At 47.7% G+C, this 26,313-nt stretch overlaps 1 protein-coding gene across 4 annotated transcripts in view; it reads right to left on the bottom strand.

Annotated features, from left to right (window-relative positions):
* Window positions 1-534: 534 nt before the first annotated feature.
* PSD2 (pleckstrin and Sec7 domain containing 2) overlaps window positions 535-26,313 on the bottom strand; it is an 89,480-nt gene continuing 63,701 nt past the window's right edge. For 2 of the 4 annotated variants that reach the window (XM_042789979.1, XM_042789980.1), the window contains exons 9-16: window positions 19,332-19,422; window positions 18,165-18,208; window positions 14,517-14,707; window positions 13,253-13,323; window positions 6,257-6,414; window positions 5,040-5,184; window positions 3,818-3,961; window positions 535-2,306 (exon numbers count right to left, since the gene is read on the bottom strand). In XM_042789979.1, coding sequence (XP_042645913.1) covers window positions 2,100-2,306; window positions 3,818-3,961; window positions 5,040-5,184; window positions 6,257-6,414; window positions 13,253-13,323; window positions 14,517-14,707; window positions 18,165-18,208; window positions 19,332-19,422 — 1,051 coding nt within the window. In that variant the 3' untranslated portion in view covers window positions 535-2,099. The remainder of the gene's footprint in view (window positions 2,307-3,817; window positions 3,962-5,039; window positions 5,185-6,256; window positions 6,415-13,252; window positions 13,324-14,516; window positions 14,708-18,164; window positions 18,209-19,331; window positions 19,423-26,313) is intronic. The other 2 variants (XM_042789981.1, XM_042789982.1) reach the window with 2 other exon arrangements.

Here is a 26,313-nt window from a genome sequence, read left to right as displayed (position 1 = left end):
CCGAGCACCAGATGCTTCCTGTGAGTAGCAGCATCTTCAGTGCCAGAGATGTCTGTACAGTACCTGACACAGCAAAGCACGCGATGCCCTGGAAAAACAGCCATGACACTCAACGTAGCCACGGGCTCCTCGGGGAACAGATCCCAGAACATCTCCCACCACCAATGCAGATGTTGGCATCTTTCACCTCCCATAAACCGCTAGGCTGCATGTGGACAGACAGACCTTGGATGACCAGACAGAGGGAAAAATTACCTGCATGTGTTCCCAAAGCAGCCCATCTGGCCACACCAGCTCCAGGAGTGAGCCATCCATCCAAAGCACAGGCAGGTCAGTGCTTTCAGCACCCAGGAGGATGGGTGGGCTGGTACCTCACTTGTGGAAAGGCACTGTGATTTTCTGGTGCCGTCTGTCCAGAGCAACCAGGCTTTCATGCAGCAGGCATGGGTGGAGATCTGTGTCAGCCTGGCCATCTCGTGCTGTGAAGTCTGGGACCAATCCAGGACACGGTGGAACTGTACTTCAGACCAATTCTCTTTACCAACAGATTCAGCTTTATTGTTATTCCTTTTTACATGATTCTTAGTGCATCGTTTCAAATAAACTATCAAACTGTACAAAGAAACAGAGATAAAAGAAGAGGTGACAAAGTTGGGCAGAGGTTTTTAGTGTCATGAACCATCATGGAAAACAGTAGTCCATAGGCTTTCAAATGTTGAAGGTCCAAATAAATCTTATTTTGTTTGTTTAAAAAAATGCTGCAAAATATAAACAATAAGTGACTGTAATTAGCAGCTACAAGATCCTTCAAACCTGGAACTTGATTACCGTGAATGCACCTAGGGGAAAGAAAAGCGATTTGAGATAAAGGACAAAACCAAAGAGTGAAAAAAATAAATAAAGTGTGGGAGGACAGTCATGGCATTGAAATGCAGAGGAATCACTTCTAGCACAACAGTAAATTATTGGACCACAGGCAGCAGAAAGGAACAGAAGCACAGTTCCCCGCTTAAAAGAGTATAGAATGTGCATTGCAAAATGGAGGAAGTACAACATCGAGGGGCAGGTGGAATCTCTACTGCACACAAAGGTTCAGCTGGATCTGAAGCACAGCTCCAATTGTGCCTTGAACCCAAAGTGGTGGACACCCTGGATGCTAAATAAGCAGCCACTTGGCCAGTTTGTCTGAACAAGCAGGAACATGAAAGCAATGGTTCACAGCAAAGCCAGGTGGGATTTCCATTCAAGTAAAAAAAGGAGAGAAAACAAAAAAAAAAAAAAAAAAAAAAGATACATAAGCTACTGCATTTTTTTAAAACATCCTGGTGGGCTGGTCAGACCGTCCACAGTCCCTAAGGTCTTCCCCAGGCAGTTTGCCTTCACTTGCACACTGAGGTTAAAAACCCACATTAAAGTTTCCTTATATATATATATATATATATTTATTTATATAATTTAATATGTATATGTGTATATATATATATAAAAAGGATAAGGTGACAGAGGGCACTTCAGGCCTCTCCTGCCGTGGGTAGATGATGTTCCCACATGCCGTGCTGAAGATGCCTCTTGCTCGGTTGATGATGAGCTCATGACACCTGTCCTAGCGCGATGTGCTGAACAGTGCTCCTCTTGGGGGAGGGACATGCTCCCTGCCGTCCTGTGCCCTTCTCTGGGAACACTGGTGGTGCCACAGACTGTCGTCTCGGCTGAGTTTCCTGCACTGCCAGGAATTGCGGACATGAACCCCTGGGGACTCCAGGGAGAGGAGGAGAGAAAGGGCTGGTGGAGAAAAGAGCAACCTGGCTCTTGGAGACCCAGCATATCCCTTTGTTGTGCAGGCTGCAGTAGGAGGGAAACAAAAGCCACTGGTGCTGTTGGGGATGAAGAAGAGATGGCATGTCTATGATGCTGAAACGCCAGAGCGCTGCCAGAGAGTGTCAACTAAAGCTTCTTCGATTTCTTTCACTAGAGCAGTCACCATGTCATATAGGTCTATGGTTTTGCTCATGTAATTTCCTAGGTAAAATTGTGCTCATCAATCTAGTCCAGGAGCGCAAAGCATCGCCGGTTCATCCTCCCTGTGCACGCGTTCCTTGTTAAGTGTTCTGCTCTAAAATGTCCTTTTCCGCCTTACAGCTGATGGACATGTGCCCTTGGCTCAAGGAAGGGCTTGAATGTGTCTTCCGCAAAGCAATATCGTCAGCTTCCACCTTGAAGAAACTGGTTTCAATTCTCTCTAGGTCATCTGTCCCGACTTTTATCTTCATGCACAGCAGGTTGATGTATGTCTCATAGCGGCTCTTCTGCAGAGAAAGAGGGAACAGAGAGCCTGGAAACAGGGACAGGCCACGGCATGTGTGGAAAGCAGAGGCAATGACGTCTGCTACTGCAGGAAACCCCATCTTATATCATCAGGATCCCACTAATCACACCCAATGAGTATTGTTTAACCACAACACAATGCCTCGTCTGTGCAAAGCCTGATCAACCCATCGCTGAAAGGGTTGAGGAGAAATGGGAGGGTTGTGCAAGACTCTCCAGTTGCTCTTGTATAAGGTGGGTACTGGAGGCAAAACCAGACCAACAGATCTGCTCCTTCCTGATTTAGAAGTTCCCCTTGATTGATTCAAATGCTTCTGGTTGCCACTGTTTCCATCCAGTGATTCACTTGTAACTGCTGAGTTGTGCCCCCATTGCTCCCCACAAAGCACAGCATAAAGGGGAGCTAAAGCATCTCCTCTCTGCCTGGCACATTTATTTCCAAGGCTAGATGGGACCTCTTTTTACAGACTTGTGTAATACTCATCCTTCCCCCTAACATCTCAGAGGCAGCTTATACTTGCTTCTCTGTCAGCACATCTAGAGCACATCTCACAAAACAGATGAGATGAATTATGCTCTGGAAGCGCCAATGTCTCCTTGCAGACTGGAAAGGGAGCCTAGAGAAACCGCTCAGATGGAGACTTCTCTGCAAGCATCCAGATCAAGATGTATGGAAAACAGGAGGCAGCAGCAAGCAACTATTTGAAGGGTTGGTATGAAGACAAGGGAACCAGCAGTCAGAAAATATGGCTTTGGAAGTCAGGCTGGACATTACACAAAAGGGTGGTGCAGCCCTGGTATGGGGAAGGTGGGACATTTCCATCCTTAAAGACTTCTGAGACTTGGCCACAAAATGGCACACTCAGCCTGGGCTAACACTGGGAATAATCCACGTTCCTGCTGGAAGCAGGATTAGAGGCCTCCAGCAGTCCCTTCCCACTGACACCTATGTGGCAGGACTCACATCTTCTGCTCAACTCTCACTGGAATAAAATATCTAATTTCTCCCACAGTTAAATGCTTCTTAGCCTTTGCAGAGTTTAAACTCAGCTACATGCATCCTCAAAAAGTCTGTAATCAGCTGGTTTTGTCTTTATTTACAGAAACGGTTGCAGCAAAACAAGGTTAATTCTCCCAGCTTTTTAATAATGTTGCTGAAAAAGAGTGATGCACACAGAGAACTTTCTTACTTAGGACCTGAGGAAACATCAAGTTTCAGCACAGCAAAGGAAGATTTTATTTCTCACATCAGTTTTCCCCTCCTCTGGTTAGAAATCACAGAGGGGAGGAAATGTCTGTTATTTCTTTTTTTAGCTTCAGTGCAAAGCAGTGAGGCTTGCTGCTGCCTCAAGACACCCATCCAGCTTGTGAGCCCTTGTCCTTCTCTCTCCTTTCACGCTCTCCCAGGCTCACAGCATCTACTCTGGAGTTCTTAGTTCTCCTCAATCAGCCAAGGTATCATTTATCACAGAAAAGATGAAAGTTCCTTTACCTCAAATATTAGGTAATGTTCTTTGAGTCTGTATTCCTCAGCCTCTTTTGACTTGAGGCTCTTCTCTACAGGATGTAATTTATGCTCTGCTAATTCATCTGCAATCTGCTTCATCTTATTTTCATGAGACCTCAGCTGTTCTTCCTGCCGAGAGAAGCGTGTCAGGTATTAAAACGTAGGAGAGCAACACCCAAGTGCACTGCCTGCTTGTTGATGTGGGATCTGTCTCTGCAAGGATGTAAGCTTAGCTACTGTGCTGGAGCCAAACGTGTGCAGTACATTTGCAAATTCATCTGATAAGGAACAACTGAAACACAGGTATTTGAGTAAGATCAGAACTCATCTATCACAAGTGCCAAGAGTGGATTTCTCTGGCACGTGGGCTTCTTTACCATCATAAACACAAAATGCTCTGCATCCTTTAACAGCCAGGCAGAACCAGCAGTATCTCAAGAGCGGCTCATCCTGCTCTTTTTTGAGATAAAAGTACCCTCCCCATCTGAGCTATGAGAAAGATGACATCTGGCCACATTTGGTTCAGCAGATAAGAACTGTATCTCTGCCCTGGCATTTCAGGCTGTCCTCCCCTTTGCTGGGGGCCAGTGGCAGTGTGTCCCTACTTTTTGGAGGTGCTAAGGCATGTTGGGCTTTCCCTGGACAGTGCAAACAAAAGTTACTCTTTGGATGGCAGCTGCCCATTGCTCTTGGTTAACTGAGCCTTAGGCAGCCATGGTCTGGTACACCATGCCCCCCTGCTTCCAGAAAACCTCCTCCCATTGAGTGGGACTCGGACTCCCCCTTTGTCTATGGCTTTTCAGCTTGAGAAACAACAGGGTGCCCCCTCTCAGTGACATGTTATAAACCAGGGCTAGAGCCAGCTGTTGAGCTCAGTAGCACCAGTTGTTTCAACTCTGGCAACAGAAAGGTGCTGGGATGTGATGGGCAAAAAGCAACAAACAAGCCAGAATAAACAGTCATACTGGCAGGTGTGTGTGCAAAGTGTTGCTTTATAGCCATTGCAAAGGAAGCGTTGTCCAGACACTGGGATTTGCCATGGTCCATCCAAGTTGCCCGCTCCATTCCCCCGTTCCTGCCCTGAGCACCTCAATGTGTCTATCAGGCAGGAGTTGGGGGACCTACAGATGGACACAGCCAAAGCTGCATGATGAAGGGCTGGCTGAGTGCTGGGCACCCCTGCATCGCTCCTTCTCTCACACGTTACCTGGCACAGCTTGGTCATGGATGAAGGCAGGAGCGGGCGGCAGAACTTCTTCATGGAGCAGATTGCAGCTGGAAATGCTGGGGCAGAGAAAATCGCAGCAACGAGGTTGATTCGCAGGATCCAGGAGAGCATCTCTTCTTTACTTCTGTTATAAAAGAGGGGAGAGGGTGTCTGTAAAGGCTCCTGATCCAGCCAGCTCAGAAGCCCCCTGGAGCCACCCGCTCTCAGGAGGGCCATTGGTGGTGGCCTTGCTTTGAAGCCATTTCTGTGCCACCCTGAGATGTGAACAGAGGAAGACACTGGCTAATTGTATCCTCTACAGCACTCTAATGATTCCAGGGCTGTTGTCTGACTCTTGAAGCCCTGGCAATCCTGCCTGCCTTCCTCATCAGCTCTGACTGCATTCCCTGAGGAGCTGGGGAGAGGTAACATGGTGGCGAGGGCCAAGGATAGCCTGCTCTTCGGAGAGTGGGAGCCACACAACAGAGTCCCACGGAGCAGGGTGGACCCCTCATTTCTGCAACATGTGGGACACTGCCCAGGGTCCCCCATCAGATCTGTTCAGGCACTGCTCCCCTCAGCCTTCAAGTGGGTTTTCACTGCACAAATTCAGATGTCAAGATTTAGCTTGACATTAGTATCCCAGCCCAATTTACAGAAAATGTCACCTATCTCAGCAGGAGGCAAGAAAAACATCAGACAGATGACTCAATCACACGTGACACTTACTAGCAGAGCAACTTTTCTCTGCAACGGACAAAGGAAGAAAGAAGATCTAGCCTAGCTGGGGAGACTTCTTTAATAAACTTTAGACAGTTCACCCATCAAAATCTGGTGAGGTGACCCATCAGCTTCTTAGTTCATTGCATCATGTAGATTTTCTCCCTTCCACAGTCTGACAACAGAAGTTAGTAAGAGGAGCCCTTTACTCAGCCCTTTATATCCCAGTGACCCTGCTCAGCCCACCTTGGTGAGAGATGAGAAAGGACCTCCAGGACCGACAGACAGCTACCAAGAGTGACAGGTAGAAACTGTTACCCATGACCAATTCCTTTGCACAGCCCTACAAACCTCACCTTCAGCCCCCCTGCTCAGCACCTTCCACCCCTCAGTTTGTCCCCTAATGCGTGTGTTGATCTGGCCAAGTCGGAGGGAGTCTGGCAGTGGCTGGAGGTCAGGCTAACCATCCAGGCTCTGTGGGAAGAGAAGGTACTTACGGGGCCTGGAAGAGGAAGACTCTCCAGTCAGCTGTCTTCAGCTTGAGCACATTGGACTTCTTGCTGTAGTCAGAGGCTTTCGTGGCTAAGGCGTGGTGCACACGGATGGCATTTTTCAGATCCACTTCAGAGAGGTCTTTATCAGGCTTATATTCATCCTGTGAAGAGGAACGTTAATTGGATAATGACAACACTAACACTTGCAGGCTACTTTAATGAATCTGCCTTTCTCTCTGTGCTTTAATCACAAAGTGCCGTGACCAGGAAAAGCACTACTTTGTACAGTAAATGCTAGGAGCTGATAATGATAATAATTAACATCTGGCAACTTCTTCCATTGTTAAGTTCACTGGGAAGATGTGAAGAAGGAGAAGAAGGTTTTAAATGCAATTATCAACAGTTATCTCTAACACGGCACATGCCTGAGGCTTTGGGGGAAGGCACAAGACAGGGCCAGGTTTCGGCAGGCCTTCACCCACAGCGCAGAGCTCAAGCTGGGATGCAACTCCCAGTCATCGGCAGGTGCCAGCGATATTGCAGCTTTGTGTGGCGGAGGAGCTGGGCTCAGGTTTTTCACTGTCTCGGGCAGCCCCGGAACAGCAAAATGCCTGCAGCCAGCACACCTTCTGTGCACATGTGGGGCACTTGCTGGGCAGTTGCCAGACTGAGCGTGGCCCACCTGAACCATGCTTGGTCTATCTTTTGTACACATGTCCCTTTGGCATGGTCTCTTGCCTAATTCATGAGACTGGCACTTGCAAATTGCAGCAGCATTCCCTGCATTCCTGCTTTACTTTCTTGACTGAAGGACAATTTCACACAAGTAGGGAATGTAGCATTAACTATATATGTATATATTTTATAAACAGATAGAAAATACCAAACATGGGATTCTGAAAGGACAATCTTGGCACAGCACTTTTTACAAATAAAAGGAGTTCAATCAGTCCTGTGTTTCCCTTTGCTTTCCCAGTGACTGAGCTCCTACTCACTTAAAACAATACTCTCCCTCCCACTCTTCACCCTTGCCAGCTCCACAGCTGGTGCAAATGGGTGGTGGGATGGAAGGATGGACAGATGGATGGATGGGTGGATGTAAGAGAACCTGGTCCTGGTTAAAACAAGCCACCGTACCACCACCCTCAACTGTGTTAGAGGCAATGTCAGGACAGTGTCCCTGGAAGGGCCTGTCTCGCCCTGCTGATTATGGTGCAAACCTACAGGCCTAATTCACTCTTACATTTTGCTTTCCTTGACTGTCCTTGGCTGTCAGCACAGGGGCGGTGGCTTTGTCCAATGGTGGTGTCCCAGCCCTTCCTTAGCTTTCAAGCTAGAGCTTGGTCCATTCTGCAGATTTGCAAAAAGACGTTTTTTTCCTGTGGCCTGGTGGTACAAATCCAGCTATTCATGGAAAAGCCATGCTACAGTCTCCTGGTTCCTAACCCCGGTCAGTAAGTCTGTTTTCTGGCACGGGGTCAGAAAGGTCTCCCCTCTGTTGCTCTTCAGAGCACAGGACTAGCACTCCCCAGCCCATGGATGTGGCTCAATCAGACCCTTGCTCCTGATGGGAAATAAGCTTCTGAAACCTTTCCTTCCCTCCTTTTCTGAAGCAATCATCCCATCTGGGAGAGTAGTTGCCATACTGTGTTCACCTGCACATGATACTTGACCTTGTGTAAAGAAATGCCATGGGGCCCAGAGACCAGAAATGTCTGGCATGGGCTCCTGGATCACACAACTGCCTTCTTTAAGGGTGAATCCCAAAGCAAAGCCCTAGCTTTCCAGCAGAGGAAAGGGTGGGTGCTGCAGGCACACTGCGTTTAGGGTGACATTCATATGGTCTGCACTGCAGGGCAGTATAGATGATGTTTCCACAGGGGGGATTTCAGTAGCCAGAGGAGTGGGCTATTAGCCTTTTAACAAAGAAAACAAATGCTTTGCCTTATGAGGACCTAATATGTTACCCAACTTGGAGGGAAATAGTTCCTTGAGGAAGACGTGACTGCTCAGGCCTCATATATTGTAGAGGGACTTCCAATTCTGGATGTTTTTCCAAGGCTGAAGCTCTTTGGATATGAATAAATCTGACTGTGATGTCCATGACCTCTTATTTCAAGATAAGCTTTCTGAAAATACAGTGCAAATAGCTAAGTTTAAAGGCATGTGACAAGGAGAAACTGCCATGGCTGCAAACTGGTTTGACTAATGTAGATCTTCACCTCGAATGGCAGCATCATGTATTGCCTCTACTGATTTCAGGCTTACAGGAATCAATGTAGGTGTAAGGAAAAGCCAAATCTTCTTCTTTTTCTAACACTGGGCCCAGTAAATCAGCATAAGGTTGAATCAAGTAGGTTGTCTCTACCTTCTGCCTCCCTGCTAGTGGAAACAAGCTGTGTTTGCAGGAGTGCATGGTGCTAGAGGCTCACTCCTGCACAGGCTGGCTCTGCCAGGAAGCTCGTCTTAATGTCTGTGCTGTGGTGGTCATGACGATCTGTACGGCTGCCAGTGTTTGGGGACCTCTGTGTACTCTTGAACAGGCACCCTCTGCAAACAGCTCCAAGGCTGTGTGATGCCACACACACACGGCTGGAGCCATCACAGTGCCCAGCACTTACACCATAGCGTAGGCTACACCGTGTAGCTTTCCCCTGGAGAATAATCCCATTGCACTTCAGCAAAGCACATCAACTCTGTTCTGAAGCCTCCAGAAGCTTCTCTACATTTTACCTCACTCCCTTCCTGAGCTTTGATGTAAGTTTAAGTATGTGCCTAAACTGCTGCTCAGGAAGAGATGTGTCCAGAAACATTCTAGTAACACAGATGGTTTCAGTGAAGGGATTATGGTTTTAATCTCAAAGAAACTGATTTATACTAAAAGTATCATATTTGGAGGAACTTCAGGCAACATTTTGTCCATGTTATAGTATCACTAACCTTGCTCTCACATTTGTCACAGTGTTATCCTGCCCTGCCATACATTTTCTGGCAAAGGGGTCAATTTGGTATTTCAGGGCTGTTGAATTTTTGTCATACGTGTCTTGCACTGTTCACACAGGTACCTGTCACTGGGAAACAGGAAAGGTATGCTGTGCCACACCGTTCCAGTTACTCTTACCACCCTTGGATGGTGCCATATTTAATTTTGCCTTGTTTCTCCAGGTGTAGGATGGTGGCGCCCACCATTTTCAGGCTTTGTTTCAGAGATATCTTCTAAAGGAATCAAGCGTGGGTGTGGACTCTCTGTTTTGAAATCATTCTAAACGAATTTAATTTACTTTCAGCTTTTAATGTTGATGGTGTAGACAGACTCCACATTCGTGTGCCTCTCCTGCCTGCACAAAGGCTCTGCATCACCACCCCCTTGCCTGGGCTGAGTTTCTGCCATGGCAGTGCTCCATGGTGTCTTTGGTTCACTCTTCCAATGCCAGCTCTCCTCTGCTGCCCATCCCTGTGAGCAAGTGGTGGAAGATCCACAACTAATATGAGCTCCCCAGCTCAAAGCTTGTTCTGTCAAGAAAAGGCATTTATCTCTTGTGCCCGCCTTTGTAGGGCACCTGGATGGGGTGAGAGAGCCCGGCGTATTGGTCCTGCTGCCCTCTCCTCTGGACTCAGCACCAGCCCTCAGCAGTAATGTGAATATGGACATGGAGCTACAGAGATTTCTCATGCTCCGGCTTGTGAGTGGGTTTTCCTTTTTCCTTTCCTTGCGCCCACATCTACCAGTCTAAACAAACCACTTAATGAGGAAAACTCACTGTGCCCTTTCTATTCTGGTCATTAACTTGGTTCTCCAAGTAGCACTACCACGGCAAGGGACTTCGGGCACAGGCCAGCAGCCGTGGCTTGGGGCTGCACTGGGAACTCCTTCATGGTTGGGGCCTGCAAGGGCAGACCCTTCAGGAGGACCTGCACCCTTTCCAGTACTTCCATATAAAAGACACCTCATGCTTTATAGCTCTCCATCGTTCTTCTCAACACCACTCTATGTGTGGTGACTAAGGGCTATTATCCCCATTTCAGAGAGGTGAAGTAAGTTGCCAAAGGCTATGGAATGAGTCACTGCCCAGTGCAGATTAGAGCACAGGAGAGGTGCACCCTGCTCCCCAGCCTGCATTTCTTCCTCAAGACTGTGATGTATCCCTTTAGGGGATCAGGCAATTGCTTCTGCAGACTATGCTAGAACACGCTAATCCAGCAATTAACACTGGCGAGTCAATGACATGTGACATCTCTACATCAGCAGGTTTATGGCTGTTGCCTGAATTGTTTCTGACTGATTTCTACCTGTCCACCCACTCATCCACTCTTCTGCCTATCTAATGTCCACCTTTCTCTGTATCTTGCCATTCCTCCTTTCTATACATCTTTCTCCCCATGCCCTCCTTCCCTGCCTCCTTCCCTCTTTCTCTCACTCTTATTTCTACTCAGCTTGCTCCCCAAAACTAAACTGAGTAAAGTTTCCTATTAAACTTATGGGATTTTCCTACTAAAGCCTAGATCCTTGGTCTGGTCTGAGCAAAAAATTGGAACAGGCTAAACCTATGCTCCATGGGCCCAGGTGTGTCTGGAAGCAGGTACTTTCTCTTCTATCTTCACATCAGAAAGTCCTTTCCCAGTGATTTGTGCTCAAGCCAGGTTCTACCTTATGTTTATCTGCAAGCATCTTCCACTAAGGCTGGTACACCATTTCCTTGTATTGTGCAACGCTCTTGTTCTCCAAACTACTCCACAGGCAAGAAATTGCTCTACGAATCAACAGGGCAGGTGGATGTTTATCCACTCTCTGTCGTGGTGGTGGGAACGTTTGGAAGTGGCAGGGCAAGGGCTTTGTCTTCATGGTGTCATCCTCCTGTCCTGTCCCTGCAAGTCTGATAGACACTGTCTACAGACAAGTTCAGCCCAAGGAAACCTCTGAAGAGGACCATATAGTCTAGCAGCATCTCATGCCAAAGAAACCCCTCTTTGCCCAAATGTTCTTCAGACTAATTTTTGCTGTTGTTCCAAATGCTGCTTCCTTGGAGCACCCTTGACAATTCCAGTTCCTCATGATAATTACACAGCAGTCATGGCTGTTATTTATCAGATGTTTTCATAGCCTAGCCAGATCTTAGGTGTTTTGCTTCTTGAGCCCTTGTCCATAAAGGAAGTCCTCAGTCTCTTAACCATTTGTTCCTGAAGGTCATCTAGATAAGGACATTAGTGTTCCAACTACCACAACAATCTCATCCTCAATCTCTTTTTAAATTCTAAACACCTAGTACCAACATAACAAACTATGTTAATAAAACAGTCTGGACGGTTACTGCTGCTAGCCTTGTACAGTAAAGAAAACCCAATCCCTCTGCCCCATCAGCAGCAATGACACTCAGTGTTGGCTTCACATCTCCTTCTAGTGCTGTCCAAGCAGCCGAGAAGATCTTCAGTAAAATGGATTTTGGTGCAGCATGGGAAGAAAATTCTGTCCTGAAGGTGTTTTTCATTCCAAATATATACCCTCTCAACAGACTCATCCCAAGAGACATGCCCTAGAAGTCCTTGGTGAAAAATTCATTTAGATCCAAATGGTTCCTGTGATTTTGACAAAATTACTTTTTTTTTTTTTTTTCCATAGAAAAAACTGTCATAACATTAAATGTTGATGGTAGCTCTGTGCTAGTTAAATCCTCATGCATCATCCATGGTCAGCATGAGGATCGCTTCGGTGGACTCCACATGAAGGCTTGTAGCAAGACAAGAGACTGAAATGTAGAAAGAGGGCCACTGACTTGAAGAACACCACACTTAGAGGGCTGGAGAAGGTCTGTCTCTCCTGTATGCTGCAGCTTCCCTCAGCTGCCAGAGACACTGGCAAGGCTGGGAAAAACACCACTTGGCTAAGAGCAACCCATAATGTAAATTACGATAGGCTGCTGCCAGGTTCTGTTGGCTTTGTGACATGTGCCATAGGATCTGGCAAAACACGAGAATCATTGGGGTGTGCTACGAGCTCTGAGTCATAATTCTGTGCTGCCTTGAGGATCTTTCTGCCTTATATAATCCAGTGTTTGTTTATTCTCATTGCTTTGGTGATAACACTACAATACATAGGAACATCTACCCACAGGGAGTGCTGTTCCAGCAAGGTGAGTTCAGTGGGCTACTGCACATCATGTGCTACTAAGGTAGTTCAGACCTAGTTCAGTGGGTTATGCTGCTGTATGATGAACAGACATTTGGCGTCCCTGGCTGGCTCACAGTGACGTTCAAGTGAGCCCCTATCCAGGCTCCTTGGATTTTCTCACAGAAAAGACTATCCATGGAAATCTTCCTAGCATTCAAGTGTCTTGAAAGGCAGACAGCTGAATGCTATCACATTCAGGGAAACTCTTCTCCATGGTGATTTTGCCTCCCATGAGGTCCTGGGGTTTATACATATGTTGACTAGAGGTGGCTACAGAACAAACAGAGAAGAAGAGAGGCAGAAAGTGTCACTTAGCCCATAGAAGGACCCAATTCAGCAAGCTCCTGAAGGAGAAGATAAACTTTAAGCATGGTCCATACCAGACTCAGTGAAGATGCTCGTAATTAGATCTATGCCAGCAAATAAAACGATAGGCAGGATAAGTCTGGTCTGATGCTCAGCTTCCTATTGCATGCCTCACCAACACCCTATTTCACCTATTTCATATCATCTGTTCATTCATCCTCCCCAACAGCTCCTACTTGCTGGGACACTCCTGCAGAAACCTTGCTTCAGTGTTCCCTCTTTCATACTTGTTCCTGTATGGCCCTCTTTTGAGGCTGTGAACCGGGCTCTTAGCATGAACACCACCACCAAAGATGATGGCATCCTCCAGTTCTGTATATTGGTCTCTGGAGGAGCTCTATAGATGTCCATGCATGCACTGAGATATGGATTCACCTCTACTTGAATCTGTGGGTCTCCTGCTTAGGGCTGCATGACTGCTTTGGAGACAGCATGAAACAGCAAATGGGATAGTCCATCATGGTTACCTTTTGTAAATAAAGGACGGTCCCTTTAAGGACAGCATAAAATTTCTTCCAACCTCTTCTTCCTCTGGGAGCTAAAAAAGGAAGAACATTTCATTATACATGTCTGCTTCTGCCAGTGCTGCTTGACCTTCATATTTCTGGCATAACCAATCCTTCTCCTAACCCACCACAGGCATGCACTGATGCCCAGACCTCATATACCTCCAAGCTATTGCTTATGAGCGGCTTGTCTGCAGGGACATGCGTTTGAGAGACATGGGCTGGGAGTTGCAGCCTCCCAGCAGGAACACAACCAGGTCAAAACCAGAGATGAGCTGGTATAGGGGTACCAGTGGACACATGCAGGAAGTCTCTGCTTCTCCAAAGCCAGGTTCATGTTCCTTGGATTAAATATTTGAGGAGCAGAGACATTCCCTGAGCTCCTCTCCTTCAGATGAGTTAGGCAGACATACCCTGGGCAAGGCAGCTTCTGTTCCACTGAGGAGGGAGCATTACCACCAGTTGTATTGATGGACTTGGGGACAGAGAGCTTGCTGGAAGCTGAAGAGGGGTGGGAGGTGAGGGGAACTGCCTGTATCACCACAAAACAGATGATCCTCCAGGCATGGGCTATTAAGAAAGTGCTGGAAGCAAGGGAGGCCTTTGATGGTAATCTTTACTCAAGGTTTTTAATCAGCTGCAGTGACTGGGCCAATCATACAAATTAGCAAAAGCGGTTATGTAAGGTTTCATTAATCTCTGCTCATTAACAGTTCCCAAATACATTTTCCATTACCCTTCCTGTAATCCCATATGCTGACAGCAGAGCTATGAGGCATCCTGTTGCTCAGCCAGCACATGGCAGCTGTTTCTAGCACATGGCAGAATATGGACAGGAACAAAGCTTCGAAGACCAGACTGTCCCCAAGGTCAGGGCTGGGGTGGACAACTGCTGTGGAACCAGCCTCACCCCATTGCTCAGATTGTGGGATTCAGGATTATGCCCATGAACAGGATGGAAGACCAGGTCTGTCTGTGTGGGACAGGCACTGTTAGGTTTCTTGGCAGTGAGAAGGGAAGACTGAGGCCCTCTGAAAACATTCATGTCTACAGATGCCTCAAAACACCCTCCTTTCTCTGGCCCCCGGCACTCAGGGATCTGGGGGTTTCTCTTGTGTTCCCTGGGATGCTGTGAGGAAATGCCTTCAGCAGGAGAGCCAGGGAGAAAGCTCGGGCAAAGCTCTGGTACTGCCTGGGGCACATCTCCTGTCCCAATAACACGTACTTCTCTTCCCATCCATGTCTGCATGGGTTTTACGCGTGAGGACACCATGCTTGTAGGTGACTGCATTCAGCGCTTGGGGGATGTCCAGGAATGGGTTGCTGCTGTCAACAATCCTTGTCACTTTCTTCGCACTGGCTCCAAATTTGTCATCTACCAGCTCCGAGAGTGATTTCCTCAACTCGTCCTCATCACTTGGAAACAAAGTCAGAGAAGAGATTGAGTGGAGGACACATGGGTTGGGACACAGTGTGATCTATCTGCTTTGGTTTTAAATAGAGTTATTTATTACAAGACTAGTCAGAGAAAGAAAATGAAAGGAGACACAGGGACTGTAACACGCAGAGTGTGCCAGTGGTGGTGATCTGGACATAGCTGGGAGGAGCGTGGGTGGCAGGTAACTGTTCCAGTGGTCCCACTGTGAGGTTACTCAAACCAGGTAAGGGAATGGGTGCTTGTCTGAACACCAAAAAACTGCAGACACTCCACTGCTGAGGCCTACAAGCATTTTACATGGAGAGTCTCCAATTCTGCACCCTAAAATCAGAGTTTAAGGTCTTTTGCTGAAGATCAGGTATTGCTGGGGTTTCTCAACCTCTGAGAGGCAGCCACTGAGCCCTCCCAGATACTGAAGGAGCTTGAGAAATGTCCTCTGCATCTCTGGGAAACAAAAGCTCTGCAAACTGGAGAGATGGGCCACTTGAACAAAAAAACACAAACACTGGAATAGATTATATATCAGCTCCCCATTTGCATCCTCAGGGGGGACCAGCAGAGAGCAAGAAATGCTAGTCAATTCCATAAAACCTGCTTCTCCTCATGGATCTCCTGGTCCTGGACACTGGACAGCAAGATCTGAGCAACTTAAGGAAGCGTCCACTGAACCCACCTCACTGACTCAAAGTCTGCCTCTTCCTGTTTGGAGTAAAACCTACTCCAGCACACAGAAACTAGAACTCATATGGGAAGTGGCATTTCCCAGTGTCCCTAGGACATTAAGCAAACAGGGAATTTCTGCCCTGTGTGATACATGTCAATGTCTAAATGGTATGAGTGGCCACCTTAGGTTGCAAATTAGATTGGGACCAAACCTCAGCTGAGGAGTGACCCAGGCATGAATCCACTAGCTGGAATGTGAGCAGTAAAATGCCACACTTCCCCACCTGCAGCAAGTAGATGGCCAAAGCATCAGATACCTCTGGAAAGAGACGGATGATTGCTCAGCCCTTAGCACCCACGGGAGCCGTGGGGCTTAGGCAGAGCCCAGACGCTACACCTGGGTAGGGAGTTAGTGAGGCTCAGTTCTCTGAGCTGCACAAGATGGATCTGCCTGCTCTGAGCTCCTGCTTGCTGCTGGGGTAATGGTCGTATACCCGCCTGTACAGCTGGGCTTTGTGAGCAAGGGCACTTCATTCCCTGGGATGGACAAGGACGGAAGGCAGAGGCAAGCAGGGAGAAGAGGGTCTTGCCTGTGCAAAGTTACAACTCAGTGCCACGACTCTGAAAGTAAATCAGGTAACCCACGTCAGGGAGCATCTGTCCCACAGCAGAGTAGTTGAGGGCTCTCTCGTGTTGTAGCCTGTCCATCTGCAACCACGAAGGACACCCTGCAGCAAGGCAGGCCCCGGGCTGGTGTGGGCTAAATGCGGGGGTGCAGGGATACAAGTGGAGTGTGAGGAGGAGGGCAGGAGGGGAGCTAGATGCTGCTGAGTGGAACTGCACCACTGCAGTGGGACCCCAGGGGGGACTGACATCCCCCAGATGTGCCTGAGCCAGGGAGCATGTGCTGGTGGGCGCTGTGTAACCACTGCCCGCATCCCGCGAGCAGATGCACTTCTGCTGAACTCCTCTTACATAAACTGTGCCACTGGCACCTTCTGTGGAGCTACAGACCTCCCTCTCACGACCACGTCCACCCGCTGACCCAGCCTCTGCTGCAGAGCTGGCGTTGCTGCTTCCCTCTCACACAGATGACACGCAAAATTACGTTCAAAGTGAAATCGATGCTACGTGACCCTTGAAGAAGCCAATTCCCTTCCAGGGCCACCGGCTGGCTGTGTACCCCCTGAAGGAGGCACCGGCCCACAGTGAGCACTGCTACTGTCGGGACATGGATGGCAGCGGAGGCTCCTGCTCTTCAAAGCGTGACGCGGGTAGTTGGGGAGGGAAGTAGGATCAAACTGCCTCCAGACGAGGAGGGGAGGGAAGGGGAGGGGAGAGAAGGGGAAGGGCAGGGACCCCCCTGTGTTAGCCTCCCCGTGACAGTGGTGGGGAGGCGTTGGGGCTGGGGAGAACAGCGCACCACTCGCTGAGGGTCCTGGCCTGAGCTCCGGGCAGGGGGTGGGTAGCAGAGCAGGGGAAGAAGGGCTGAGGAAGGTGCTGTGGGAACCTGTCATGGAGGCCACCACGCTAGCTGTTCCCAGATTTGTTCCAGGGTAACAACTGATGATCTGGAGGAGAAGATGGAGTGCATCTCATCAAGTTTGTGAATGACATAAAAATGAGAGGTATAGGGCCACTGCTCAGAGGGACAGGACCCTCACTAAATGCAGCACCTGAGGACTGCACTGGTGTGGAGCGGTCGTGCAGAAGGGTTGGTCAGAGCTGACTGGCTGGGGAGCAGCTCTGCAGAAAAGGCCCTGGGGCTCCTGGTGAACAGCAGGATGAACAGGAGCCAGTCAGTGCATCCTGGCAGAAACAGGGGCCAAGAACATTCTGGGCTGTGTAACAGTGGCACAGTGAGGAGGCTAAAAGAAGTGCTCATCCTCCTCTACTCTGCATTCATTACATCATATCTTGATAAAGCAAATAGCATTGGGCCCCCGATACAATAAAGGGCATCAGCAAGGTGGACGGAGTTCAGCAGAGGCCACCAAGATGCCTTGGGGGCTGGACCACTTGCAACGTGAGAAGTGACTAAGGGGACTGGACTTGTTCAACATAGTGAAGAGGTGGCTTTGGGGGCCTCATGGCAGCCTTCCAATATGTGTGAAGAGGTTATCGAGGGGACAAAGCCAGACTCTTCACTATGGTGCCTGACAGGAGGACAAGAGACCTATGTCAAAATAACAGCAGTTTCAAATGTGTAAAAAAAAAAATCACTCGGAATAATTAAGCATTGAATCATGGATCCAGAGGGGCTGTGGGTTCTCTGTCCTTGGAGGTTTTCAGGATAAAATTGAACAAAGCCCTGAGCATCCTGGTCTGAATTCAGTGTTCGAGGAGGATGCTGGACTAGAGATCTCACAAGGTCCCTTTCCTCCTGAGTGATACTATTTCCAGAAGAAAGTATGTGGAAGACATGGAAAGTCTTAGTGACCAAAATAACCTCAGATATTGAGCTCCTTGTGCAAAGACATCTGAAGCACCTGGACAGGGATCAGCATTTTATAGCTGTAATAGTAAACAAAGAGGTAATTCCCTTCCTTTAGATCATGCCTGTGGACCCTGTGCCCACAGACTACCACCAGACTCCCTGTCTACTTTTGTGTCTAAGCAATAAATAAACCCAGCTTGCCTACAGGAGGGACTTCAGTGCTTAAAGACTTTGCATGAAATGCTCTGGGAGCTTCTGGGGCTAAAAACATGACTCAAGACCTGTCAGCTACTTTGAAAGACACACTCTCTCTCAGATGCTTAACATATACTTACATGGCCCACTCCAGCTTCTCATTCTTGATGGAGTTATATAGTGTCTGAAACAAGAACATGGTATTAGCTGTGTCTCTCATGGAAGACATGTCTGGGTTGCAGAGACCATCTCCTCCATACCCTGTCTGTGTTCTTGGAGAGATACCTTCCTTGCTGAGCTGTCCTGGAGAATTATTCCCCAGTGAGCAGAACAACTGCTCTCCTGCTAGTCCCCTTTTTGCCTATGTGCCACTCTAGGTATTGGACTGGTCATGTCAGCAGCGGAGGATTCTGGCAGCCAGCCTTGCTCAGGAGCCTGTATATGACATTTTTGACTAATTCTGGGTGATATGCTTGTTCCCGAGTAAATCCCAGCCTACACAAAAATGGTAAAAGACTCTGGGGTATGCCAAGACACCTCCAGTGTCTTGACTAGGGGAAAGGGACAGTGGAGGCTTGAACTCTGCCCTGAGAAGCAGGGGAGAGATGAATGACCTTGGGGATCAGCTTTTCCAGCTCCTCCTGTGCAAAATTCCAGTGGCTTCCCTGGGGCACTGGGAAAGAAGCAGGAATGTGAAGGTAGCCCTGACCACACTGAGGGGTGAGGTAGGGTGAGGTCTGCTGAAAGATGGGGGTGTTATCTAAAGTGCCCTGATATGGCACTGGTGGTTTTGACCTCCTTCCATACAGCAAAATACAAGTCAGGTTGGTGGATTTGCAGCAGGTGCAGACAACAGTGGTGGTGTTAAACCATGTGGAAGGAAGAAATACTCACTTTTGGGTGTTTAACCAGCATCCCATGGTACTGAACTAGTTGTGTTGAAGCACTACATCTAATTACGTGGAAGTGAAGGCAGAGAAAAGTATCAGTGGCAGATGGACATATTTGGGGGTGAGGATGCACTTTGTTCTGTGCATTGTCTGGTGCATCACAGAGCTACCATAGGGGAAAGAGATCCATGGTATGCTCTGAGGGCAGACATGCCACAAATCTGCATAAAACACCCGCAGGAAACAGACCTCTGGTGTCTCACTGCAAGTTATCAGAAGCTATCCGTGTGGGTTACAGTTCTTCTAATGAAACAACTGTGCACTGGAAAATGCTGATTCAAGGGCTCAGGGTGTCCCAGCAGGACTAGGTGGTACTACAGTAATAACGACAGTATCCCACTGTCTATATCCCATTACCTTCAGTAAATCCTTTGCAAAGTCCTTCCCATCGTTCAGCCCATCCAGGTTTGCTATGAACTGTTGACAGGACATCTTTTTGCCGATATTCTGTAAGGTAAAGAAGCAGCTCATTAAACTTCTAGACAGTTTTGACTTTAATCAGAGTGTCTCTTAAAAAAACAATTTTATATGTAGTGGTGAGGTCTGGGTTTGCCCCAAGATTTTCTGTTTGGCTCCTTGCTTTATTTGTTCATGCCAGCACCCAAACATTTCAAATGACCTCTTTTTTTTTTTTTTGTTTTAATGGTGGATATAAAACACCTGAAAATAACCTCTCCAGCTCTTGCTCCAAACTTTCTAAGTGATCTCACCTCTGGTCTTCAGGTTGGTCCAGGTACCAGGTTTGTGTCTCAAAACTCAAGACAAGCAGTCAGACTGCCTTGAAATTGCAATGCTTGGACAGATCTCCAAGCCTGCTGTGTGTGAAATTGTGTGACCATACAGTGCCAGCATCTGAAGACAGCCAGCATTGGGCAATGACTCATGTTTCACAGAGGCTGTTATTTTTGATTGCCATTATGAAAAGAGATGATCCAGCTGCATGAACTTGAGTGCTCTGGCATGTGACAGCAATACACATACACTGGGAGAATCTTGCAACCTCATCACCAACTGCAAAGACTATTTGGTGTTGATGCTTCCAGGTCATCTGGCATCCCTGATATTAGTCTGTGGCATCTGTCTTCCCAAACCCTTTACCCCTCACCATGACCAGGTGAGTCACTTTATCAGCCTGCAAGGGTCAAGAGGCTGGAGGCAGGCAGTCCTTTTCCAAGCCTCCCTCTGCAATCCTACCTCTCCAAAGGACTGGGGCAGAGCTGTGGAGGAATCAGTGGGAATTGTAGGGTTCAGAAAAAGGAGTCTAATACCACAAAGGAAAGATATGTGTCTCCAGTACCATGTCATATTGCAGCCTTCTCACCCTGAAGTGCCCAAGGACAGACCCCATGGTGACATCACATGGAGTGGACAATTGTGCTAGTAAGAGCACGATCTGCCACCAGTGGTCCTAAGGATGCCAGCAGCATCCTGACACTGGTTGGGATTTACATCAAGGTATCGTCAGGGTGGACATCCAGGAGGACCTGGAAGGATGGCCAAGAACAGCAGAGCCAGGACCTTGCTTAGGGACTCCATGAGGAAGAAGAAGGGCCTCGCCTGATCACTGGGAGAGGGTGAAGCTGCAACAGATGATTTAGGAGGTGTTCTGCAAAGCAAGAGGTGTCCTCTGTGCAAGAAAATAACCTCTTGAAAGAGACTGACACCAGAAACCCCCGCCCACAGACATGTGCAAGAGATGACCTCCCCACATGGAGGCTTCTCCCCACATGAAATCATCAGCAAAGAGGGAGGCCTTGGGATTAGGCCATCCCCACACCTGTCAGATGTGTGTGCAGACCATACTCTTTGGCTATGCAGGGAGCCAGTGCTGCCTTTGCGCAGCTCTGTCTGATACTCTTTAATTATGCCTCCTGTCAGTGCCAGCTCCATATGAGCTGGCACCCTTGAGAGATCAAGAAAAAGAGGAATAAAGCACTGTTACAAATCTGCAGTTCCTGGGGACAAAGCACAGCACAACATGAGGCTCAGCCCTCTCTTCCTTCTCACAGGGGAGCCCCACAGCTGATGCCCATAACTGGACCCCCATGGCTAAAGGCTATGATGACCAGCTAGTGCTCAGTGGGTACAGTCGCTGCAGAAGAGCTGCAGGGAAACCTGCAGACATGCTAGATTTTTTCAGCAGAGGGAAGAGAGATTTGTGTACTTGCTGACTGGAAAATTACAGCCAAAAAAAAAAAAAAAAAAAAAAAACCAAAAAACCCAGCAGCACAATGCCATGTGGATGGAGAAAGCAAGGAGGGTGAGAGCGCAGATAAAAAAATGCAGTAACAAACCTCCACGAGGGAGAGAGTTTGGAGGTGAGGTAGGTCTGGTGCCTGAGACCTTGAGGCACCAAATTACTTTGCATCAAGAGAAGGTGACTACATCTACCCTTGCCTTGAGGCAGGAAAGCAGACTGCATGGCACAGGTCTTTCTGCCTGCATCAGATCTTGGTGCAGCAATCCAACAATTAATGCAGAGGCCAACACATTTTAGGAAGTCAGTGGATAGAGTGAGATAAAGTGGCACCAGTTACCAGCCTCAGAGGCCCTTCTTTGGGTTTCTCATCCAGAACATATATTAATCCCAGGCTTCTTTTCTATTCTGTGATCTCTGTCTCTCTCTCTCTTGCACAAGATCTCTGAGCTCAAACTGAGACAGCAGCCACACTGTGGAAAAGCAGCTAATTGCAGAGCAATTGAGAAGGGTGAAAGCATACCCTTTCTCTGACAACCAGAAAAGGTGATGAGAAAGCTCCAGCAAGGATGCTAATACTGTGAATCAGCTTGTTGGACAAGGTTGTTGAAGCACTTCAGAGTCGGGGGCAGGATTCGGGCTGGCTGTCAGTGGGATTGAGCACAGGATGCTGAGGTGGCTCAGATGCGATACAACCTCAAGTCAACAATATCATAACACTTCAGCTTGTTGCTTTGAGAAACGGGCTGGAGCCAGCCACTCAAATACAAAGCCCTGCAAGTGCCTCCAAATCAACACCAGCTGAATAGAGAAAACAAAAACCACTCCAAGACCCAGACTTTGCAGCTTCACTTGATCAACACTTGCAAAGAAACAGTTTTGTGACCACAAGTTCCGCATTATCAATGGTACCAGCACCAGGGACTGCCTGAGCTTTCACACACTGCAACAGTATTTAGTAAATACGGGAAATTCCAGGAACAACTCTGGAAAAGGCCACTCTGAGGGCGCAGTGGGGTGCCTTCTTATGCAGCAGGCAATCTTGCTGATTCAGTAAGATCATCACATGTGGACATAATCGTCACGGGAATGTATGTGCACACCTCAACGCTCAGTGTTCAGATGTTCTATGTCCCTTGCTGAACTGGGACCTCTGGGCAGGGAGATGCATTTTCAGTTCTGGCCAGTTACACGGATGGGGCCATTTTGCTGCTTTTGTGGTGCATCAGACACTTACCAGCAATAGAACAAGCCAGCAAGGCTGCTTCACAGCCATACGTAGCTACTATTCCTGATATGTCCCCCTGGCAGAAAAGAACTTCATCCCATCTTTTCTTGCTTCAGGCCATGCAGCAAAGCGTGAGAAATCACTATCAGTCAATCACCTAGCACCATGGTGTGCTTGGATGGAGATTGAGTGAGCACAGTGGATTAAATAGATGAGAAGGGGTGGATAGTTCAATGAATGGGTAGAGACAATATAGGAATGGATGGACAGAGGTGGATGGGTGCAGACAGTGTATGAGATGGGAGAGATGCAGAGACAAGGTGCACAATGGTGGTTAGAGTGCAGAAGAATAAATTAGGAAGGATGAGTTTGATCTGATGGTGGATAGACAGGGATGATCCTGCCATCCCATTGTTTCAACCCAGTGTAACTGCCCAGTTTACAGTTGGGTTCTTGCCTCCTCTCTGGGCCTCATCTGAATGCTGCTGAGCTGAGTCACCCAAGATGATCACAGACCATCTCCTGAAGTGTCCAGGATGGCTCTATCCACCTCCAGAAGACGCTGGGCTGCAGCCTGGCATTCCTTGGCTATTGCCAAGTCCTACTATTAGGATGCTGGGTAGGTGAGTATGGAAATGAGTATTTGAAGACGAGTATTCTACCTCTTCCATATACTCATCTTCAGGGAGAAAAACCCAAACAACTACATTTCTGCTTCAGCATGAAGTGGGGGTCATTGGTCTGACTGGACCAAGGGATCTGGTAGAGGATGTGTTCTAGGCTGCAGCAACAAAATCACCCTGCTGCAGGGAACAAACCTGAAAACTTTGGGTACCAGTGACCCCCTGGGACACGCAAAGCTGCTGTGGGCAGACTGGGGTCACTCTGCAGGTGATGCCAGCAGCTGCTCATATCTCAGAGCTCTTCAGCTCTCCCAATGCTACTTACACAGCCATATCACTAGCATCACACCGTAAGATTGGAGTAATAAGAGTATCACAGGGTTTGTAAGATTGATAGCAATGGACATGAGGAGTTAGGAGCTGCCAGGGATTCTGTTTGTTCAGTAGCGATGAGAGCCGCTGGATTGCTTTTTGAACAGAGGCTACAGCTTGCCACATTACAATGTGACTCTAAAAGCTGGGCTTTGATGAAGTACCAAAATGCAACCATGAGTGCTGATCATGCATAGGTGTTGATTTGTCACTGTCCTTCCATGGCCAGCAGTTCTGAACAAGGAGGGATAACATTGAAATCTGACAAGGAGACATCCCAAAGCTTTGTCTCCAAGGGGCAGAGATGGAGCAGAGAAGTACTTACTTTGTCACAAGATCTCCTGGAGCTCAAACAGCACCAGCAGAGCAAGGTAGAGAATTGCAACAACCTGACTTATACTACAAGGCTTGTCATGTTTGTTGGTGACTGCTGGCTTTTAAACACCAACTCCAGGCGATCCTATGAAAATGGAGTGTCTCATTTTAAAGACTGCAAGTTTTCTGGACAGTTTGGAAACAGGTTCTGAGTGCACCTGTAATAGAAAATCAACAATACTAAGGCAAAACTCCAGTGCGGCCAGGTGCAAATCTCATATTTTAAAGCCAGTCTCATTACTTTTAAGCCTGGACTGAGTATGTGTGGTGGTCACTGCTGGAATGGTAAACTAGCCCATTCTAGAGACACTGCTGTAGGGAACGGCCCCTTTACAGAGACACATCAACCACCCTTTCCTAACCAAAGGAATTTCTCACTCCATGGCAACGCACAGTAAAACACTGAAACACACACACAGTACTAAAAAAGGAAATTAAAAAAAAAAAAAGTGGTATGCAATATCATGACAGGATCTTTAACTAAAAGGGGTGAGAGATTGAGTCACACAATTCCAGCTACACTGCAGTTTATGGAAGTTTTTTTACAGAAGGAGAATTTTATGTGATGCATATTAGCTGCTAATGGGTTGCTAAGTAGTGAAGGACACTGCACAACCACTTAGGAATCCAGACAAACAAAAATCCTTAATTTTTGTTAACACAGAAAAAAACAAGTCAAATGCCAGTGCTTTAAAGCAAAACACTATAATGACTGCACTTACCACCTGGTAAAGGGTTAAAGAGCAGAAAGAGAGGTTCCAGGAGCAGAAGGAAGGAAAAAAAAAAAGGAGGAGAAGGAGAAGAAGAAATTAATGTTACACATGCGGAAAAATAAAGAGAAGATTTTTAAAGAAAAGTTCAGGCGTTTCTACACCTGATCTTTTGAAAGCTGATTTTTCTTTGCCTAAATAGCATGAGATCATTTCTTCTAGATAGCTTGTCAATGAAAACTATAAATGGTAAGGTTTTGGAGGTTTAAGGGGTTTTTGGCCTTTTCTATAATTTCTACCTTCCCAGAGACATATTTTGGATTTTTTTTTTTAATTAAAAAAACTAAACAAAATAAGATCATTTTGGAGTGAAGTTGTATAGTTTGCCTTCTGCCACAATGCTGCTTCTGCTGTTGCAGGAAATGCTTTGATGAAAATAATCATTTGGCTCCAACCATTCTGGCTGAAGGATGAATGCTTTGTGAGACCCTCCCAGAAGCTGGCCCCACTGCTGTCCCAGTGTGTGCAGCGACACTTTGCCCAGACATATTACTGGCAGCCACGGGGGTGGGAATGGACCCCGTGGCCAGTGTAGCACTGGTCATAGGCTGCCTGCTCCCCAAAGGATGAGGTGACGGCAGCTGTAGCCAGCTTGGTGCAGGCCACAGTGCACATCTGGAGAGGATGCTCTTGCAGAGACCAGCAATTCCCTTCACTGACTGCTGCGTTCAGACCTTGCCACTGTCATGAAGGCATCACCTGTACTGTAATGATGGGGACGGTCTCCCAGGTGGACTGTCAGGATGGCACTGGTGAAGTTGGTGGCCTTTGCATCTTTGCCATTATAGGTGAAGAGCACTCATGTAGTGTCTTCTTCCTACCCCCACCAAAAAGCCTCCTCTCAAAGGTGATTAAAAAACAATATGCTAAAAAAGAGCCTACTGTCCACTCATTAACAGGCTAAGGAAGTGAAAAACGGCAAGCTTCTGCAGATGCACAACAAATTGTTTACCAGTTGGAGGCAGAAGAGGACTCCGATAATACAGCTTGGAAATCATGGGCTTGTAGGGCAGAAAAAGGGGTTGTAGGCTTCACATGCAAAGGCTGCTATAACAAGGCATCCCCCCATAGCCCCTCCATCTTCACACAAGTTCTGGGGTGTCTGTGGCTCCAGGTCTGAGCTCTCAGAAAGGCTATGAAAGAAGGTGCTTCAGTGACCTGGGACTTGAGGAGCCCCTCTACCTCTGGAAAGGGGGTACAGTCCCCTGAGGCTCACAGCCATGCTCTACGCCCGTGCCATAAGGCTGGAAAGCAGGGAAGAGATCTGGGTCAGCAGTGCCTACAGCCTTTCTGAGCAGAGTGCAGAGCCCACGCATACTCCCAGATGTATGCTATAGCAGGGGTCTCCCAGGGTACACAATGTCCCCTATGCCCAGTCCCATCTCCCCTCTGCAATTTTTTTTCCTCACAATCTGTTCTGTTCTCTATGCGCTGACTGAACTTTAAATAACAAATCCAACCTATGCTGCTTGGAAGAGCCTCTAAATGGTGGTGAGAGATCTTCTTACAGCCTCTGCTGTTTTCTAACCACACCTTTGGGCACTGAGCTCTGCTAACCCTGCTCTTTGTCCAGAGGTCTTTCTGATACGAACTCTCCAGTGGCTGTCTTTTATGTTTCAGGGAAAAGGAACAGCTGGGGCTTACTTCATGTTTTGGGAAAAAAAAGATCAAATCTAGACCTGTATGAAACCACTGACTCCCTTGCAGCAGTTTCTGGGTTGAGGGGAGCCTCAGGTGTCAGCACAGCAAGAAATGCCAGTACAATTGGTGCTGC

This window comes from Tyto alba, unplaced genomic scaffold (assembly GCF_018691265.1).
Source record: "Tyto alba isolate M040663 unplaced genomic scaffold, T.alba_DEE_v4.0 Super-Scaffold_17, whole genome shotgun sequence".
In the NCBI taxonomy this organism is placed as follows: Eukaryota; Metazoa; Chordata; class Aves; order Strigiformes; family Tytonidae; genus Tyto; species Tyto alba.
The sequence above is the reverse complement of the archived record's forward strand: the minus strand, read 5'-3'. Positions and strand labels throughout refer to the sequence as shown.